Below are 20367 nucleotides of genomic sequence, written 5' to 3'. Positions count from 1 at the left end.
TGCAAATCTTGTATAGGATATATTTTACAAGTACAGATGAGCTCAGAATGTTCTTTCAGGATGCATGAACAAATTTTGGTATTTTCAAAAATAAAATGAAAAACAAAACAAAACAAAAGTATACTATATCAGACTTACAAGTCGTCTTCTCTCCTCTTCTACAGCAATCAATAGCCGGGCAAACTCTTTCAGTGACTGGGCTGTGAAAAAGAAAGATCAAATTAATATTCATATCAAGAGCAACGGAGAGGGCCAAGGATCCTCTTATGCCAAAAGGTCTAGAGGTGCATCAAATGAGCACTGCAACTGCATGTTGTTAGCTTGGGACTTCCTTCATCTATCTCTGAGTTGTGAAGAATATGTATTAAAGTTATAACAACCAACAAGAATGCACTTTTATGTAGAAATCCATGATTAAATAGAGTCTCCCTAACTAGTGATTTAAATCAATTTGATTTAAATCAAATCCACCCTGAACTTTACACACAAAACAAAAGAAGGCCCCTTGGCAAAGAAAAATCCTTTGTTCCTTGTATAAATGTGCAGAGAACAGGTATTGCACAGGAGCATGGAAAACATTCAATTAAAACTATGGAAGTCAGAGTACAAACATAAGTCTGAAAGTAGTCCATAGTTGGATCCATCTATTTATGTTTACAGATTATTATTATTATTATATCCATAACCTCCTTAGGTTTCTGTCCTGGTAGGTGAGGATTCATCTTGCCACAAAAGGAGAGAGAAAGGGTGGAAAGTGTATTTTAAAGGTAACAGCAAGAGGGCTAGGTATGTTCAAGGAAAGGTGGAACTTCCTCCTCCTTCTCTCTCTCTCTCTCTCTCTCACACACACACACACACACACACACCATTAGTGTCAACAAAAAAACATGTATTTAATTCCATGAAAAGTAGAATTACCCATTCTTCTAACCAAAGGTCATTATCGAGAAGTACAGTCACACTCTGTTTGCTGCCAAGCTGGGAGTTGTGCATGAGCAATGAAGACAGGATAGGACCCAAATGAGGACATGCTTATAACTACCAAAGCTCAATTAAGTATCTTGACTGAGGAGAAAAAAGGGATTTTATTGGGTGGGGTTTTTTGCTCTTCAATGTAGACTGTACAGTTAGGTAATTTCAGGTAATCTTTTTTGGGAATAACAGTTGGGGAAAAAAAGTCGGTATGAAAGTTAAGCAGCTTGAAATGCAACCTGTATATTTAGATCATTATAAAGTCTGTTCAGAATTAACAGAAATCAAAAGCTTATTTTGGAGGCAAATGGAAATATGAAAAGCATTAAGCTGTAAAACAGAAGAACAAGGGAAACATTCCAATACTTTGGGCAATGGTCTGTCTAGGAAAATGTCCAACTATTGATACTTTTTTTGGCAGGAGACTAGTGTAATCAGAGAAGATACATTTACATCCACTTGTGACACTACTGAGCTACAAAACAGACATTTTTACACTATGAGCATGTTGTGACTGGAATCTGTAAGAACAGGTCATTTCTATTTTCTGTTTTAATCAATTGAGTCTTTGTCTTTAACTCCTTCCAGATGACTTACTACCAGCAATGCATTATTGACTTCCCAAACATTTTTGTTTACACAATTGGCACACCTTCAGAGAAGAGATCTTTAGAAAATTATGCTGGACCAGCTGCAGGGTTAAGAAAGCAAGGGTTTTGCAAGCAAGTGGTGAGAAAACTTCTAGAAAATCCCTTTCCTTTTGTTTGTATTATTTTCTTAGGGCATAACGGGTCATTAATGATTTGCCACCACAATTCCATGGATATCACTGCACAGGCAGGACAGGCATATAATAGTTATTGCGGGGCGGGTTATCTTCCTTTGAAGCATCCAGCATTGGCTGCTTCTAAAGACCTGATGATGAACTTGATGAACCAACGGTTTGTCCTAGAATAGCAAAGTCCTAGGTTTCTATACTCTCAGAATCTGAAAACAGAGAGGAAAGTAACCTAATCGCTCTTCCTTGCAGTATCTTTTCTAGAGTTTTGTGCAAGTGTAATGAAAGGAAGTATGTGAGCTTTATAATAAATTTAGTAGCCATGAAGAACAACAGTTCCCATGGTCAGTTTGCAGAAGTGCCAATTAAAAATCATTTTATTTGTAAACTAGGTACAGAAGTCAATAAGACGTAGAAACATGGAAACCCACAATATGTTTTTGAGATTTCCTTTGACTGATCTGGGGATCTCAGAGAGACACATCTGCACATTCTGCAGATCAGCTCTAAAGACTGCTATGGAAATGATACAAAATAGTCCTAGCTTGACATTTGGAAAGCCAGTGAGGGGATTTAGACACACAATTTGGTTAAATCCCCTAGTCACCTTTGAAAATATCAACCTTAGTGAATATAACGATGCTTGTCGAAAGGTTCTACAGGTTTAATTGATACTTTTGAATAATCAACAGCACCATCACTGAAGTCAAACAATGGGAGCTGTGTGTGGGAATTGACTAAAGAACTCTTTTCTCTAAACAGTTCTACCCTCTCTCATCCCCTTTCTACCCAAATGTTATGAAATAATCATTTACCTTTTAGCCCCAATATACCACTTTAATGGTATATCTCAGTAAACAAATATTTGCAAACTCCCACCATGCTACTAATGTGATTGGTGACACAAATCTTTTTCCTGCTCAAGCTCATCCTCAGTGTCCATCCCTCCTGCTGCTCTGGCTGACCTCATTAGCTTCTCTCCACTCCTGCTTTACCATCTACTTCTCTCCTGTTACTGCTCCCAGCAGTTCAGCTCCTGCACTTCCCTGCCTGACCCATCACCAACTACCTGTCCAATTCTTTATGCCTGCAGCTCAACAGCCATCTCTCACCTGCTTTCTACTGTTTGACAGTCTCTTTTTTCCTCTCACACAGGCCAAAATTTTCCTCAATTTAAAAAAAAGCTAATTGCTAGATAATAGTCTTTAAACTCTTTGATCCAAACAGACCACATCCATTTCGTAATTATTTTTAAAAAGTGGTACATGCCTTATAACCAGGCAAGCAAATTACTGAGGGTCAGTATTCTCATATTTATATTCCCAACAAATTAGCATAATATCATTTTTTCCTTCAAAACAGAAAGGGTGGAACCTTTTTATTCCTGGCACTGCATGTTGAAGTGATTCTCTATCCATTACTAAATAATATCCTATTTTGTTTAAGGACATGAAACACTGTTTGAATTTTATTATATATTCAGGAAAGTAGGATGTACTTTATAAAGCAGTTACATTTCTAGTTCAGTCAGCAAGATAAATTGTTTCCAGATTATTTCACTGAAATAACTACTCAGTTTTTAACCATAAAATGATAAGTTACTGTTGCCACATGTTAAAATCTTACTTTTGCTCTTTATTTTTATTTTATTTTCGCTTTGGAGTTACTTTGCCAGTGACAGAATTTATTTCAATTGAATCATATACAGTACCCATTGTAATGAGCACTCTATCTATCCAATCATTTAGGGCCAGATCCAAACCCATTAAGTCAATGAAAGTCTTTCCATTGACTTCTGGAGTCTGGCCCCATATGGCACTCTTCACTCCAGCATACAAACACCTCATAGAATGACCACCTTCACACTATAAAGGCCCATGACACAACTACTGTTCTAAAATGTGGTCCAGACTATGAAAAAGTTTGAGAATCTCTAATATACAGGTACAGACACCTTTTATCAGCTGAGCCTAGGCATTCGACATACATAAGCAAAATCTGCTGGCTTCCCTATTGCCTCAGCACAACCCCTATCTAATCCATGAAACAAATTAAATAAAATAAATAAAACCTGATCTCTCAGCTGTACATAAGATGACATCATAATCAAGAAGAGAGAGAAGAGGAAGTTACTCACCTTGTGCAGTAACAACGGTTCTTTAATGTGTCTCTCTCTATGGCCTGGTCTACACACTGCGGGGAGGGTGGGAGGAATCAATCTAAGTTATGCAACTTCAGCTACATGAATAACATGGCTGAAGTCGACGTACTTAGATCTACTTACCGCGGTGTCTTCATTGCAGTAAGTTGATGGCTGACACTCTCCCGTCAACTCCATCTGCGCCTCTCACCCTGGTGGAGTATCGGAGTCGACGGGAGAGCGCTCAGTGGTCGATTTATCGTGTCTAGACTAGACGCGATAAATCGATCCTCACTGGATCAATCGCTGCCCGTCGATCCAGCGGGTAATGTAGACAAGCCCTATGGGTGCTCTGCTGTAGGAGTATCTGCACCCTTGCCCCTCTCATTGGAGATTTTAGGTAATAGTGTCCATTCAGACTGCATGTGAGTTCTCCTTTCCTTATGGTCTGCCCCCAGTTTCCTTCTCTACCGCAGAGCTCCGAATTGAGAACTCTGAAGTAGACAGTAGGAGGCCGTGGAGGCCGGTTGTGGAGCACCCATAGGGACACACATCTCAAAGAACCATCGTTACTGCACAAGGTGAAGAACTTCCTCTTCAAGTAGCGTCCCTATGGGTGCTCCATTGTAGGTGACTTCACAGCAGTATTGCCTCATTGAGGGCTGGGTCTTCTGAGTGGAGTCCATTATTGCAGAGAGCACTGTGGATCTGAAGATGGCACTGAAGGCCAAGGCTCCAATGAACAAACAGTGTTCCGTGAAAGTATGAGCAGAAGTCCAAGTCGCTGCTCTGCGAATTTCTGAGATAGGTACATCTTTAAGGAATGTGACCAAGGTATAGATTGACCTCATGGAGTGCATACAGATTCTGGACAGAGGGGACAGGTTGTGCCTTTGGTAAGAGTGATGAATGCAAATGGGGACCCATTTGGATAATCTTTGAACCAATGTGCAGAACCTTTGGATCTTTCTGCTAAGAAGAAGAGGAGCTTAGGAGACTTTCTGAAGTCCTTAGTCCTGTCCAAGTAAAATACCAGCAATCTTCTAACATCTAGCATGTTTAAAATTGCATCCCTGTTGTGACAATGTGGTTTCGGGGGCGGAGGTCAGTTTTCCTCTGCGTAGCAACACGTCTTTCACTAGTGAGAGCATTCCACTTCTAAACCTTGAAACTAAGGAGCCAAGCCTGGAGGCGGAGGATCCACAAGTTGGGGTGAAGGATCTGTCCGTCTCTTTGAGAGGGCAGGTGAGGAATGGGCCAAAGAGGAACCGCAGGACATACCGCCATCTGTGCCAGGTAAGGGAACCGAACTTACCTTGGCCAGGAAGGGGCAATCAGAATGACTCTCTTACTGTCTCCTTGTATTTTCAACAGGATTTTGGATAGCAGAGGAAATAGGGGAAAGGTGTATAAAAAGGTCCCTGTGTCAATGGAACTGCACCCATTGAAATAAGGGCTGAATTAGGCTATTTGTTTACTTTAAAGTTATAATCCTTACAATGAGAGGAATTTTATTTTTAAAATTTCCAATAAAAAAGATAACCTATTTTGGTGACATATAATGTTTCACTTTGAAAAAAGTCTGGTGAATGAGGTAAGGCCTTTGACTGGGTCAATAAAAGCTGCAGCTTAAAAAAAAAATCATGTTACTGTTTGGATTAACTCAGTGTATTTCTTGCAAATTAAATACTGAAAGAGAGACACTAAAGCCCCTTGTTTTCCGCATGACCTACTGTACTCTGCAGAATTAGTAGAAGGTTATGACTTGTGTGGAATTCACAGATTTCCTGACAATGTGCAATGCACATTCCTTATCAGACAAAGCACAGATGAACTGAAGAGAACAAAAAAAAAAAAAAAAAAACCACAGATACAAGTAATTTTTACAATAGAAAACGTCTTGGGTCACTGAACAGTACTGATAAGATATTAGTAAAACAGAGGAAGAAAATGTAGAATTCTATGTGTTTACATTAAGATATTTTAAATTATTTTCATGAATCCAACTCCAGAGGTTTTAGTTTAGCAGAATAAGTAACGGCATTATTTTTAGGTCATTTTTAGTAAAGCAGAGCAAATACTTCCTTAATCAGTTTATTTATATCCAGTCAAAGTAGTTAAAAGGTACTAGTTTACATAATTTGAATAGTTTTACAGTCTACTTCCTATGTAAATACTATTCAAAGACCTGGTAAGATAACACTTCTCATTATGATGGGAAAGATGTCTGAGAGACACAAGTTTTAACATGCAAAAACAATTCTGTATTTACTCGGCTGTTTATTTGTGGCTTCCTTCGTCACAACAGGTCTCCAGCTGTTTTCTCTGGAGCTTTCACAAACCCAGCAATAATTTGCTAGAACCTCTCTTCCTTTTTTCAGAGAAATAGCTCAAACTTTTTTTTTTAAATCTCTACTCTCATTGAAAACTCCTTTCCCTAGTTTGCCTTGTAAGGAAGCAAACTAATGTTAGCAACAGCTTACAGTGATGAATGATTTGACATCATTTATGTCAAGTGAAAACTTTTCTATAGTCTTTCAGAGTGTGGTCTAGGCTTCTGTTCTTTCAAATTAAATGGATTTTGTGGTTCATATGAACAAAAAAATTCAAAATCATAACTGATTTTAAGAAGTTTTGTTGTATATTCATGTATATGGAGTTTACCTCCTGGAACCAGATGTATACCTATTTAAACTACTATAGATACTCTATAAAACACTTTAAGCTAGTGTCAAAGTTCAATGTTATTACAATATAAGGCTCATTTTAAAGATAACCGCTATTGAGCTATCTGTTCTCACTAAGGCCTTGTCTATACTACGAAATTAGGTCGAATTTATAGAAATCGGTTTTGTAGAAAGCGTTTTTATACAGTCGATTGTGTGTGTTCCCACACAAATGCTCTAAGTGCATGTGTCATAAATATAAAGGGAAGGGTAAACCCCTTTAAAATCCCTCTTGGCCAGAGGAAAAATCCTCTCACCTGTAAAGGGTTAAGAAGCTAAAGGTAACCTCGCTGGCACCTGACCAAAATGACCAATGAGGAGACAAGATACTTTCAAAAGCTGGGAGGAGAGAGAGAAACAAAGGGTCTGTGTCTGTCTGTATGCTGCTTTTGCCGGGGATAGAACAGGAATGGAGTCTTAGAACTTTAGTAAGTAATCTAGCTAGGTATGTGTTAGATTATGATTTCTTTAAATGGCTGAGAAAAGAACTGTGCTGAATAGAATGACTATTCCTGTCTGTGTGTCTTTTTTGTAACTTAAGGTTTTGCCTAGAGGGATTCTCTATGTTTTGAATCTAATTACCCTGTAAGGTATCTACCATCCTGATTTTACAGAGGTGATTTCTTTACTTCTATTAAAAGTCTTCTTGTAAGAAAACTGAATGCTTTTTCATTGTTCTCAGATCCAAGGGTTTGGGTCTGTGGTCACCTATGCAAATTGGTGAGGATTTTTACCAAACCTTCCCCAGGAAGTGGGGTGCAAGGGTTGGGAGGATTTTGGGGGGAAAGACGTGTCCAAACTACGTTTCCCAGTAAACCCAGTTAGAGTTTGGTGGTGGCAGTGGAGATCCAGGGACAAAGGATAAAATTAATTTGTACCTTGGGGAAGTTTTAACCTAAGCTGGTGAAAGTAAGCTTAGGAGGTTTTCATGCAGGTCCCCACATCTCTACTCTAGAGTTCAGAGTGGGGGAGGAACCTTGACAGCATGTAGTCGGCAGAGTGTGTCCACAGTACCAAGGCAACCGTCGACTTCCGGAGCGTTGCACTGTGGGTGGCTATCCCACAGTTCCCTCAGTCTCCGCCACCCATTTAAATTCTGCGTAGAAATCCCAGTGCCTGATGGGGCTGCTGTGATGCAAGTAGCCCACGCAATCAAAGATCTGCTGATATCAAGGGTAGTGACCCTGGGAAATGTGCAGGTCATAGTGGATGGCTTTGCTGCAATGGGATTCTCTAACTGTAGTGGGGCGATAGACGGGAACCCATATCCCTATCTCGGCACTGGAGCACCAAGCCAGTGAGTACATAAACCGCAAGGGATACTTTTCAATGGTGCTGCAAGCACTGGTGGATCACAAGGGACGTTTCACCAACATCAACATGGGATGGCCAGGAAAGGTTCATGACGCTCGCATCTTCAGGAACTCTGGTCTGTTAAATGGCTGCAGAAAGAGATTTACTTCGCAGATCAGAAAATAACTGTTGGGGATGTTGAATGCCTATAGTTACCCTTGGGGACCCAGCCTACCCCTTAATGCCATGGCTCATGAAGCCGTACACAGTCACCCTGGACAGTAGTCAGGAGCTGTTCAACTATAGGCTGAGCAAGTTCAGAATGGTGGTAGAGTGTGCATTTGGACGTTTAAAGGGTCACTGGCGCAGTTTACTGACTCGCTCAGACCTCAGCAATATTCCTATTGTTATTGCTGCTTGTTGTGTGCTCCACAATATCTGTGAGAGTAAGGGGGAGATGTTTATGGCGGGGTGGGAGGTTGATGCAAATCGCCTGGCCGCTGAATACGCGCAGCCAGACACCAGGTCAGTTAAAAGAGCACAGCAGGAAGCGGTGCGCATCAGAGAAGCTTTGAAAACCAGTTTCATGACTGGCCAGGGTACTGTGTGACACTTCTGTTGGTTTCTCCTTGATGAAAACCCACCCCTTTGTTTGACTCTAATTCCCTGTAAGCCACCCGCCCTCCCACCTTCAATCACAGCTTGCTTGCAAAGGAAATAAAGTCACTATCATTTAAAAAACATGTATTCTTTATTAATTGATTATAAAAATAGGGAGATAATTCACAAGGTAGCCCGGGTGGGGTGTGGGAGGAGGGTAGGAGGGAAGGAAAAGGCCACTTTAAAACTTGTTGAATGACAGCCTTCTGTTGCTTGGGCTGTCCACTAGGGTGGAGTGGTTGGGTGCCTGGAGCCTCCCACCCCTCATTCTTGGGCATCTGGGTGAGGAGGCTATGGAACTTGGGGAGGAGGGAGGGCGGTTAAACAGGGGCTGCAGCGGCAGTCTGTGATCCTGCTGCCGTTCATGAACCTCCACCAGACGCCGGAGTATGTCTGTTTGATCCCGCAGTAGCCCCAGCGTTGCCTCATGCCTCCTCTGATCTTCCTGCCGCCACCTCTCCTCATATTCATCGGCCACCGTCCTGTACTCTGCTATTGTGTCCCTCCACACAGCTCTGTCAGTACCGGACGACTGCATGAGCTCAGAGAACATTTAATCACGCATGCGTTTTTTCCACCGCCTTATCTGAGATAAGCCTCCCTCCTCCATCCCAGCGGCTGAAACATTTGCAGCTGCTGGAGGAAAAAAAGGGAGTGAAGTATTTTAAAAGATAAATTTTACAGAACAATGGCTATACTCTTTCACGGTGAACAACACTATTCACATTACATAGCACATGTGATTTTGGTACAAGGTCGCATTTTGCATCTTATATTGAGTGCCTGCGGCTTTGGTGTTAGAGATCACACACGCAGGGCCGGGCAACAGAATTCGGCTTGCAGGCGGCCATGGTAAGCCATAGTCTTTCGGCTTCTGCAACCTTCATAACAGCAGCCCCCTCCTTTCCCATACCAAGCAAAGCCCATTGAGGTGGCCATTTAGTGCTGCGGTTTTCCTGTTAACGTGCAGCAGCAGAAACCAAACTAACCCCGTCCCCCCATCCAATTCTCTGGGATGATTGCTTTTCCCCTCCCCGCCACCGCCTGGCCGGTAACAGGGAAGATCCCTGCTAGCCAAACGCGAACAGCTCAGCGCCAATGCCCCCTCCCCCCCCGGCTAACTGCGGGGAGGATTTCTTCTCAGCCACAGGCAAACAGCCCAGTAGGAACAGAAACCTCTGAATGTCCCCTTAATTAAATTCCCCTATTTCAACCAGGTTACCATGAATGATATCACTCTCCTGAGGATAATACAGAGATATAAAGAATGGATGTTTGCTTCAATGCCAGCAAACACCGGGATCGTACGCTGCCAGACTTTATCATGCAATGATACCAGATTACTTGCTACTAGCATGGTGTGGTAAAGTGCCCTACCACAGAGGATGGAATAAGGCAGCTGTCCCCAGAAACCTTCTGCAAAGGCTTTTAGAGCACCTCCAGGAGAGCTTCATGGAGATGTCCCTGGAGGATTTCCGCTCCATCCCCAGAGACGTTAACAGACTTTTCCAGTAGCAGTACTGGCCACAAACACATCCCAAGTCCTCAGAACTACTTAATCATTAAAAAATGCTTGCTTTTATAACATGTATTATATTTAAAAAGGTACACTCACCAGAGGTCCCTTCTCTGGCTTTGTTGTGTTGGGAGGGTATTTCAGTCAGGGTGATAAAAAGAGCCTGGCTGTCGGGGAGAACGGTGTGCTCTCCCCAAGCTCGTCCTCCTCCTCATCTTCCCCATCTGCAAAATCCTCAGCCATGGTGGAGAGTACCCCATCATCGGAGTCCACAGACAGGAGTGGGGTAGTGGTGGCAGCCCCCCCTAGAATTGCATGCAGCTCAGCGTAGAAGCGGTATGTCTGGGGCTCTGTCCTGGAGCATCTGTTTGATTCTTTGGTTTTCTAGTACGCTTGTCTGAGCTCCTTAAGTTTCACGCGGCACTGTGTTGCGTCCCTGATGTAGCCTCTGTCCCTCATGGCCTCTGAGATTTTTTTAAAATGTTTTGGCATGTCGTCTTTTGGAATGTAGTTCTGATAGCACAGATTCCTCTCCCCATACAGTGATCAGATCCAGTACCTCCCATTCGATCCAGGCTGGAGCTCTTTTTTGATTCTGGGACTGCATGGTCACCTGTACTGATGAGCTCGCCTGGCCAAACAGGAAATGAGATTCAAAAGTTCTCGGGGCTTTTCCTGTACACCTGGCCAGTGCATCTGAGTTCAGAGTGCTTTCCAGAGCAGTCACAATGGTGCACTGTGGGATAGCTCCTGTAGGCCAATACCTTCTAATTGCTTCCACACTAACCCTAATTCAAAACGGCCATGTCGATTTCAGCGCTAATTCCCTCGTTGGGGAGGACTACAGAAATCGGTTTTAAGAGCCCTTTATGTCGAAAAAATGGCTTTGTTGTGTGGACGGGTGCAGGGTTAATTCAGATTTAACACTGCTAAATCAGACAAACTCGTAATGTAGACCAGGCCTAAATTATATCAATTCATCCTGATTTGATGTAATCTATCACTAGCCACACAACTATCTTGTACATGAAAACGAGTAAACTTAAAGATGGAAATTGAAGTTAAATGATGGTTTTCAATATATGGCTAAAGTAGAGTTCCTTATATCAGAATGGAAGGCAGAACAAAAAAAGTATTTTTAATTGTGGACCTCAGTCTAGACCAGAGGTCGGCAACCTTTGGCACATGGCCCATCAGGGTAATCCACTGGCGGGCCCTGAGACATTTTGTTTACATTTACCATCCACAAGCACAGCCCCCCGCAGCTCCCAGTGACCGCAGTTCGCTGTTCCAGGCCAATGGGAGTTGTGGGAAGCAGTGCAGGCCGCAGGGACATGCTGGCTGCTGCTTTCCACAGCTCCCATTGACCGGGAACAGTGAATCGCGGCCCCTGGGAGCTGCAGGGGGCTGTGCCTGTGGACGGTAAACATAAACAAAATGTCTCACGGCCCGCCAGCGGATTACCCTGATGGGCTGCGTGCTGAAGGCTGCTGACCCCTGATCTAGAACATAAGAAGAACCATAATGGTCAGACGAAGAGTCCACCGAGCCCAGTGTCTTTTCTTGTGACAGTAGCCAGTGCCAAATTCTTCAGAGAGATTGAACAGAACAGGGCAATTTCAAGTGATCCATCCCCCGTCATCCAGACCCAGTTTCTGGCAGTTAGAGGTTTAGTCACACCCAAAGCATAGGGTTGTGTCCCTGACTATCTTGGCTAATAGCCATTGACAGACCTATCCTCCAACTTATCTAATTCTTTTCTGAACCCCATTTGGCAGACTTCCTGCTTCAGATGTACTTAAACATTTGCTGTCAGTTTTCATGTCTTTAGTTAGTTTCTCTTCAAATTCTCTCTTGGCCTGCCTTATTATACTTCTGCATTTGACTAGCTCCTTTTCTCCTTTCTATTCTTCTCATTAGGATTTGACTTTTCATTTTTAAAGGATGGCTTTTTGCCTGTAACTGCCTCTTTTACACTGCTGCTTAGCCATGGTGGCATTTTTTAAAGTTTTGTACTTGGGGTATACATTTAATTTGAGCCTCTGTCGTGGTGTTTTTAAATAGTCTCTGTGCAGTTAGCAGACATTTCACCCTTGTGACCATTCCTTTAAATTTCCATTTAACTAGCTGGAATTGTGTTGTCTGTGGGGTGTGAGCCATTTTGCCAGTAAGGTCAATGAGCTCATATCCTCCTTCCAGCACTAGTCATATCTAGCACAACACATATAGTAAATGGCATTAACTAGTCAAGAAGGATCCAGAACTGATGGTTCAACAACCATGCTATACTTTTAAGACCACACCCTGCCACCCTTGCATGGGCTAAAATTCCACTAGAGTAATGGGAGTTTGAGGCATTATTCAATGGCCAAGTATGTGAAGTTGTATCTATCCCAGTGTAGAACTGAATCTGAATGAAAGACCAGTTGAGGAAACTTACTCTATAATGGATTTTGATTACTACAGCTTTACTCATATGATAGGAATAAATATGGACTTAGGGTGAGGTGAACCTAATGCTAGAAAATTTAGTCTACTACTAAAAATGGAAGCAGAGACATTCTGAAGAAGTTATTCCATTTCTTTGAACCAGCTACAGAAGAATATCCACAGTTATAAAATACTGGCAATTTTTGCAGCCACAAATTCCATGTCAAGTAGTTCTTTAGAAGCCACAACATCAAATACAATTTCCCCCAGTCCTTTTGTGGCTTCAGGCTTGGTTATCAGACCTGACAAAAAATGTCATGAAGATACTGACAAGCCATGACAGGTCACTGTAAAGCTTGGCATAAACAGGCACTAATCTTCTTTCTCGGGTCTTTATAGTCACTAGGAATCACAGATCTTATATTAAAACAATCTGGGATTTATAGAATTAGCTTTAAAGGTACCTAAAAGGTACCTGTTGTCACACAATGTCATCCTAGTGATCAATTCTGCAATATGCCAAAATATAAATCAAATGCAGACATGTCTTCAAATAGTACCTGAAAATCTGCCATTCACACTGCTCTTGAATATGCTGCCAGATTTTTCTTCATATAAGTTCTCTAATGATTTTCCCTCCTTTTGTGTGGGGGGAGGGCGGGGTGGAAAACGGGACATTGACACAAATTGGCCGGGTAGTGGTGATTCATTAACATCTGTTTTTTACTTATATTAGAAAAGCCTATAAAATCTGCATATTGTACACTTATTGACAACTTCAAAGGAAGTTCTATGCAGGGTTCTTCCCAGGTGGAGCAGCTCGCAGGACTGGGATTTTAGAATGTAAACTTTATCAGGTAAAGAATGACTTGCACATCCAACCTTGATTAGGGCCTCTGGTCACTACTGTAATGTAATTAAATACAATAATAGTGCAAAATGACAAATCTGCTTTTGTGAAGGAATACATTCATTTTTTAAAACAACAGATCCAACAAATAAGTTTAGAGCAAGCACATGCCAGTTAAATCTTACTAGTTTCATTTCCTTTTTGTGGGTTGAGAGAGTTTCCCCTGCCACTTCCACTGTAGTTCATCCAGAAGGGGAAGGGAACAAATGAGAAAATATAATGGGATAGTTTAATTTTAGATGATTTTTCTGCTACTGGTCCCCCAGGTGTGTGGTTTTTTGTTTGGTTGGTTTTGGGTTTTTTTGTGGGGCAGGGGTAGAGTGAAAAGAGAAGGTTGCAAGTCAGACTTCCTCAATTTCCAGGGTGGATTGATTTAAATCAAAATGACTGAAATAACCAATCATGATTTAAATCAACAAGCAGGAAACATTGATTTGAATCATGTTTTGCATTTGTACTTTGTTATTGTCCCAAAGAAAAATTGATTCTCATTGGTTGGCAACCATTAACACATGCTGATTTGCAACTAAATATAGCGTTTACACTAACTTTGCTGCCTTTGTGTGTGTACTAACAAGGATTCACTGTATCTCTTCATATTTATTTAAGAAATTATATAGCTTAACATACATGTATTCCAATTCTTAATGTTCACCTCTTTTTTCTGTTAAAACATGGTGAATCATACATTTTTATTTACTAGATAATAACTAATATTTTACTTGTGATTTGTATCAAGCTCTATGGGGATGGAAATTCAAATTAATTAAATATGCACAAAAAACAGCATTTTAATTTTTATTAAACTAAGTTAAGTATGCTGGATACATGAGAATTTTTTTTTATCAAAGTATGTTTTACATTTAAAACTTATAGATTTATTAAACAAAGAAAGTATTAACTGTAGCTAGTAAATTGAACTGATTGTTTCTGATCACCATATCCTTCAAGATTTTATAACTAGTAGATCTCATCCTATCATGCCTAGTTTTTATTCATAGATTGGAAGACGAAAACAAGCTTTCATACTTTTTCAACTCCATACTTTTTCTTAACTTGGAATGAACTAGCTGAATAAAGTGAAATTAAGAAAATATTCTCTCTACTCCTTCAGAAAAGGTTATTGCTGTCAAAAAGGTGGTTTAGAAATTCAACAAACACTGGTTTCTAACGCTTAGTCAGTGACTGCTGTCAGTTTAATTGTTTGACGTTCTTTGAAATTTGATAACAAGCTTCTACTGTTTCATTTACATTATTTTAACAGATTTTAATAAATTTAGGCCTTAATATAGATTGTCAATTTCAAATTAAACTTCATTTATTCAAAAATAAATTCTGTATTTAATTTAAATTTGATTAAATTAAAAATCAGATTTTTTTTTATTAATTGATTTAAAATAATTTATTTTTATCCATCCTGGGAAAAAAGGAAGAAAAAATGTCATCTGTGCAAAGTCATTGTCTTCTGGGAATTACTCCCAAGATACTGGAGGAAGCAGACTTACTGATCTCTTTTTGGTCTACGTTCAACAAGATAATTTTATCTCTGTGTTATACCTAAATTTCAGTTTACAACTAAAAGGTATGATGTATCAGACACTGATACTTTGATTCCACCCCCATACCCCTGTTTGTCTCTTTTACAATTAGGTCTGAATTCTAACTTTTAACACAGTAAATTATTTGTAACTTCACAGAGTCTCAGTTTTGTAATTTATATCAAGCCAATTATTCTGGATAGTGATGATTATGGGTCAGAAAGCCTGTCTTTCTTCCTCTGTACTTTTAAGCCTATTCCAGACACTACACTGGCTTATCCTCCATTTGGTTTTCCCTTTTTCACCCGTGCTCCCCTAACATGGGCATGCATACATGAAGTGAGAATCAAAGTAATGCATGTCTATAAGCTAAATGCCACACGTGTTTTTTATGTATCGTGCTGTGTTTGTATTTATGATAATATCTAGTTACTTAAGGAAGTTAACTACCTGCCCCCCCTTACAAAACAATGAAAAGTGCTTCTGCTAGTGAAGGATACCAGCAGAAGTCAAGTTTGAAATGTATAGGTTAATCAGCTTTGGTGATATACTGAACTGCAAAACCATTGGGAAAGTTTCTGGAAGTGAACAATGGAATGCATTTGTAATCTTCATATCCCCAAACTTTGCACAAGAATTGTATTGCAGGATGATATGAGATATGACACGTTTCAGGGGGATTGGTCTGGTTTTTTGGTGTAATCAAAAGGTAGTGATTCAGAGTCAGGCTTATAACAGGTAGCAATTTAAAACTCAATAAATTAGTACTCCCCCATAACACATTTAGTGCTGGCAGTCTACTTAGTCTTGTACAGGGCACAGAGAAAGGCCTGGTCCCTGCATACAGTGGTTTACTCCAGTGTTTCCAATCAAAGAATTATCACCTTAACACACTGATATATAATGCTGCAGGTTCCTAATAAATCTTCCACATTTTCAAACAATTTGCACCTAGCTCAGAACATGAACTCTCAGTTCCAATAACTAAAGGCAAGAAACTGCCAATTCCACTTCAGAGGTGGATTATCCTGATCCAGGACAGAGATGTCTAGTAACAAAAATTAATAATTGTTAAAATGAAAAGTCTAATTAGTTAATTACTTTAAAAATCCAGTCATATGTAGGAACATATTTAGGTCGTTCTTTTGCAGTTTCCTTTGATACTGGCTACCCTAAATAATAATGAAAGATCTATTTAGCTGGTTTGCTAATAATACAATGGTAAAATAACCTTTTTCTGTACCAGGACTCTGGAAAAATACATTTGCTAATTAAAACAAAAAAATTCAAAACAAAATAAGTCCCCTCTTCGCAATGAAAAAGGACAAACAGATAGAAGATGAATGATATCTAGTCTAAAGCCTTCCACAAATGATTACACCAAAAAGGAAGAGAAAACAATTCAAGCAAACAAAATGGAAACTTTAAATTCTAAGGATCACATTCTGCTCTCAGATGGACCTATGGTTCCTATTATTACTAGAGAGCACAGAATGTAGTGAAAGTATGACCCCTGAAACCTGTTGGTCATGTTTGACTTTTCCCTCTCTCCTTGCTCACACATCCAGGCAGTGTCCAATTCTTGCTGCTCCATCCTCAAATTTCCAAAAATCCAAGCTCTTCTTTGACTTCACTGAAGCTACTCTGGATTCAAAAGTATAAGTGAAAGCAGAATTTGGCCCTATGTGTCAAAATGTGGTTCTGCTTGGGATAGGAACTGCATCTTCCTCGCATCTATTCTGTATTAACATGTAGAGCTAGAACAGCGGTTCCCCGCAGCTGAAGCCCTGATCCCTGGCACCCCCCACGTGGCTGAAGCCAGGGGAGACGTGGGGCTGAATCCCGGAGCCCCATGCCCTGGTGCTCCCTGCGGGGCAGAAGCCCTGAGCCCATGCTGGGCAGAGTTGGGGACATGGAAGACATTACCCCCCACCTTAAACTGCAGTGCAAGACCAAGGCAGTTCCGGGGCCAGCTCCACATCTCCTCCCTCCCGCACACATCTCTTCTCCCCGCCCCCTGGCCAGGTTGGAGAGGGGAGCGCACAGTGCGGGGCACCTGCTACTCTGGCTGGTGCCATGGAGCAGGCAGCCGCAGCATTCCCTCCTCTCCTGCTTGTGCTCCATGTTGAAGCTGCTCCTCAGCTCCCAGCTCCCTTTGCTCCCACAGAGGCAACCAGTAAGAGCCTCCCGGATGGGGAGACCCGGCTCCGCGGCTGGCAGACCCCTCTGGGAACGGGGACCGCAGGGGAGTCCTCCCAGCACAAGGCCCCTAATGCCCCTCTCCTTAGACCCTCAGCTACGCCCTCCCTGCACACTGAGCTAACCCCTACCCGCGCACAGACCCTAGTACCCCTCTCCCTGCACCCTAAGCTACTCCCTGCCTGCACACAGCCCCTAGCCACCCCTCTCCCTGTACCCACATCCAGCCCCGGGTGCACACAGACCCAGCTATGCTCTGTCTGCACACAGCCCCAGCTATCCCCCTCCCTGCACCCTGAGCTACCCCCCGCCCACACAGAGCCCCTAGACACCACCCTCCGTGCACCCAGAGCTATCCCCCTGCCCGCACACAGCCCCAGCTACCCCCCTCAAAAATGTTGAGAATCCCTGCTCTAAGATGATGAGTGCCTTCAACTCCAACTGATGTTAAAAAAAGGAAAGTGGCCCACAGCAATTTAAGTCATTTGAATTTTGGCCCCCCCAAAAGATATTTTCATCTTACCAAACTTGCTAAAAAATGAAACTATGCCTCTTATGAAATTTCTTTTTTAAAGTGTGCTCAGCATCTCAGAGCCACTAGGGAAAGATTCTGATCTTGCTTATGATCTGTGAAAATCCATAAACCATAATGGCTTTATTCAGGATTCACACTGGTGTGACATCAAGGTCTGGCCCAGAGACCAAGGTCTCAGACTTGTTCCAATAGTAGCAGCCAATACCAGTAAAACTGGGAATTCTTGGCTACAGAAAGTAGTTTAAATGTGTGTGATGTCTCAATAGTAACAATTAAAATTAATCATCATTGCCTCAGACAAAGAAATGATCTTATATATAATACTTTAAGGCGAAACACTAGCTTATTCAGAAATTTCAGATCTGGAATCTGCCTCTGTCAAACACACTCTTTTGTTTCCAATACTTTTTTCTCTTTAGATACGTAACCATAAATACTAACACATGCAATCCCATTTAGTTCACACGGAAAAAGTTTTATGTCCCCCTTAGAAAAAAAGTAGGGTAAATTTAACAGCCACATTCCATCCACATCTCTACTTGTGTTGATTTTGCAACTCTACGGAAATGCTTAAGTGCAATGGAGGCCAGAATTGAGTCCAATGCCTGTAAACTGATTATGCTCTATTCATACTAAAAATACTAAATCTTATTAACAAATATATCTACAAGCTGTATCAGACAGTAGAGAGGTGTTTCTTAAGAGTCCATGAGGATCTTTGCAAGTCAATCAGGACAACCTCTTCCACAGTTTCTTGTTAAAGCATACAATTATTCAAACACCACAAACAAACTTTTAATACTTAAAATGGTTAGATTACAGCAGACACATGCTATATCTTATTATATTTAACACTGTGAAAATTGTAGGTATTTTGAAAATAAAGACTTCTACTTGGAAATTAATCAGTTTCCTGTCATGGTTTATGGATTCTCTTGAAGCATACATTTTTTAAATGTATATTGAATAATCAATAAAAAGCCAGCTTTAACTTATTACACTTACAGCCTTTGTGGGATGAACCAGATGATTTTCCAAAATTTATTATCTGTAGAGCCCTGCAAATCTGCTGATATCCGCAGATCACTTCTGCGGATCAGATGTGGATACGGCTCTAATTATTTGTATTACAAACGCCAATCTAAATCAAGGACCCTATTGCTAGGAGCCACACAAACACATAGTAAGACAGAGTCCATGCCCTCTTTGCAGGCAAAACAGAAACAGAGAGGTGAAGGTACTTGCCCAAGGGCACACAGCAGGTCAGTGGCTAAGGTATGATCTGCACTACGGAGTTAGGTCAAATTTAGCCGCGTTAGGCCGATTTAAAAATGACTGCGTCCACACAACCAACCCCGTTCCATCAACCTAAAGGGCTCTTAAAATCTACTTCTGTACTCCTCCCCAACAAGGGGAACAGCACTAAAATCAACCTTGCTGGGTCGAATTTGGGGAAGTGCGGACGCAAATTGACGGTATTGGCCTCCGGGAGCTATCCCAGAGTGCTCCATTGTGACCGCTCTGGACAGCACTTTGAACTCCGATGCACTAGCCAGGTACACAGGAAAAGCCCCGGGAACTTTTGAATTTCATTTCCTGTTTGGTCAGCGTGGTGAACTCAGCAGCACTCAGCAGCACAGGTGATCATGCAATCCCCCCAGAATTGTAGAGCATAGAATGTTTCTATGCTCCCCCTATCATCTCCATCCCTGAGGTTATCACAGATTAGAAGGTGAAAAAAAACCGCACTTGCGATGACATGTTTTCCGAGTTCACGCAGTCCTCCCGCTCTGATAGGGCACAGCTTAATGCATGGAGGCATTCAGTGGCAGAGGCCAGGAAAGAATTAAGTGAGTGCAAAGAGTGGAGGCAGGACGCGATGCTGAGGCTAATGGGGGAGCAAACAGACATGATGAAGCATCTGTTGGAGCTGCAAGAAAGCCAGCAAGAGCACAGACCCCCACTGCATCCACTGTATAACCGCCTCCCCTCCTCCCCATGCTCCATAGCCTCCTCACCCAGACGCCCAAGAACACGGGGAGGGGGGGAAAGGTTCCGGGCACCCAGCCACTCCACTCCAGAGGATGGCCCAAGCAACAGAAGGCTGTCATTCAAACTGTTTGATTTTTAGTGTGGCTACAATAAGCAATGTGACCTTGTCCTTCCCTCCTCCCCTACCCCACTCGGACTATCCTGTCCGTTATCTCATTTTTTTTAATTAATAAAGAAAGAATGCATGGTTTCAAAACAATAGTTACTTTATTTCAAAGTGGGGAGGGAGGTTGGCTTACAAGGAATTAAAATCAACAAAGAGAGTGGGTTTGCATCAAGGAGAAACACACACAACTGTCACACCGAAGCCTGACCAGTCATGAAACTGGTTTTCAAAGCCTCTCTGATGCGCAGCGTGCCTTGCTGTGCTCTTCTAAATCGTCCTGGTGTCTGGCTGCTCAAAATCGGATGCCAGGCCATTTGCCTCAACCTCTCACCCCACCATAAACATCTCCCCCTTAGTCTCACAGATATTATGGAGCAAACAGCAAGCAGCAATAACAATGGGAATGTTGGTTGAGCTGAGGTCTGATCTAGCCAGCAAACAGCACCAGCGAGCTTTTAAACATCCAAAGGCACATTCTTCCACCATTCTGCACTTGCTCAGCCTATAGTTGA

General features: G+C 41.7%; 1 protein-coding gene across 4 annotated transcripts in view; it reads right to left on the bottom strand.

Moving 5' to 3' along the window:
* Positions 1 to 20367, bottom strand: part of ARHGAP42 (Rho GTPase activating protein 42) — a 295871-nt gene that overhangs the window by 194212 nt on the left and 81292 nt on the right. For all 4 annotated transcript variants that reach the window (XM_048843624.2, XM_048843617.2, XM_075126907.1 and 1 more), the window contains exon 3: positions 139 to 200. In XM_048843624.2, coding sequence (XP_048699581.2) covers positions 139 to 200 — 62 coding nt within the window. The remainder of the gene's footprint in view (positions 1 to 138; positions 201 to 20367) is intronic.

Source organism: Caretta caretta, chromosome 1, assembly GCF_965140235.1.
Source record: "Caretta caretta isolate rCarCar2 chromosome 1, rCarCar1.hap1, whole genome shotgun sequence".
NCBI classification, from domain to species: domain Eukaryota; kingdom Metazoa; phylum Chordata; order Testudines; family Cheloniidae; genus Caretta; species Caretta caretta.
The sequence above is the reverse complement of the archived record's forward strand: the minus strand, read 5'-3'. Positions and strand labels throughout refer to the sequence as shown.